General features: G+C 59.8%; 1 protein-coding gene across 1 annotated transcript; it reads right to left on the bottom strand.

Annotated features, from left to right (window-relative positions):
* Positions 1–204: 204 nt before the first annotated feature.
* LOC121660782 (V-type proton ATPase subunit B-like) lies at positions 205–782 on the bottom strand. The gene is made up of 2 exons (XM_042020241.1): positions 549–782; positions 205–461 (listed from the first exon to the last, which is right to left on the bottom strand). The coding sequence occupies exons 1-2, from the start codon at positions 640–642 to the stop codon at positions 304–306; spliced, it is 252 nt and encodes an 83-aa protein (XP_041876175.1). The 5' UTR covers positions 643–782; the 3' UTR covers positions 205–303.
* Between the last annotated feature and the right edge of the window lie 276 nt (positions 783–1,058).

Here is a 1,058-nt window from a genome sequence, read left to right as displayed (position 1 = left end):
ATTCCACAGCCAGGGAATAAATACTGGAGGAAAAAAGGGGTTTGGTGACCACAGTGGTTTATTCACCAAAATAAAGGGATTTATGCCCATTTTAGGACATCAACCCCACTGGAAAAGGGGATTTGTAGGGATTTGGGAGGTTTTGTGGAGCTCAAGGGGTGGGAATTCCACAGGTGGGGAAGGAAATATCGGAGAAAAAAAGGGTTTGGTGACCACGGTGGTTTATTCACCAAAATAAAGGGATTTACGCCGATTTTAGGACATCGATCCCACGGGAAAAGGGGGATTTGTAGGGATTTGGGGTCACAGGGCTGTGCCCTGCTCGGGCGCCTTGCCCTCGCGGGGGTAGAACTCGGCCAGGACGTTCTCCGGGATGCGCTTGAGGAGCTGCTTGGGGAAGATGCGCAGGAGCTGCCAGCCGATGTCCAGCGACTCGAAAATGCTCCGGTTCTCGTAGGGACCTGGCAGCAGGACGGGGTGAAGGGTTTTGGGATGCTGGAGGGGCTCCCCCCGATCCCAAATCCAGCGTTTTAGGGCCGGCGGCTCACCCTGGGAGATGAAATGCTTCTCGAACTTGTGCAGGAACTCCAGGTAGAGGAGGTCGTCGGCTGACAGGGCCTCCTCGCCCACCACGGCCTTCATGGCCTGCACGTCCTTGCCGATGGCGTAGCAGGCGTACTGCGGGATGCCGGGATTCCATGGGATGGAGCGGGATGGGCACGGAGCCCCCAGCCCGGCCGGTGCCACCCAGGGACACCTCCCGCTGTCCCAGCTGGATCCAAGCCCCAGTGTCCAGCCTGGGCTTGGACATTCCCAGGGATCCAGGGGCAGCCCCAGCTGCTCTGGCAATTCCAGCCCAGCCCCTCCCCACCCTCCCAGCCAGCAATTCCTTCCCAACATCCCAGCCCAAGCTCCCCTTTCCCACTGGGAAGCCATTCCCTGCCTCCTGGCCCTCCAGGCCTTGGCCCCAGTCCCTCTGCAGCTCTCCTGGAGCCCCTTTAGGCCCTGCAAGGGGCTCGCAGCTCTCCCTGGCTCCTTCCCTTCTCCAGGGCAACATT

Source organism: Corvus kubaryi, unplaced genomic scaffold (genome assembly GCF_017639235.1).
Source record: "Corvus kubaryi isolate FWS band 111438036 unplaced genomic scaffold, C.kubaryi_AGA036_p1.0 36926, whole genome shotgun sequence".
Classification (NCBI taxonomy): domain Eukaryota; kingdom Metazoa; phylum Chordata; class Aves; order Passeriformes; family Corvidae; genus Corvus; species Corvus kubaryi.
This window is presented reverse-complemented; position numbering and strand designations above follow the sequence as displayed.

What these genes read in the sequence shown, in the direction of transcription:
- LOC121660782 (XM_042020241.1), bottom strand. Translation starts at nt 642, where the DNA reads ATGAAGGCCGTGGTGGGCGAGGAGGCCCTGTCAGCCGACGACCTCCTC. An exon ending in GAAGCATTTCATCTCCCAGG is followed by an intron (nt 462 to 548) that starts GTGAGCCGCCGG and finishes TCCTGCTGCCAG; the next exon opens with GTCCCTACGAGAACCGGAGC.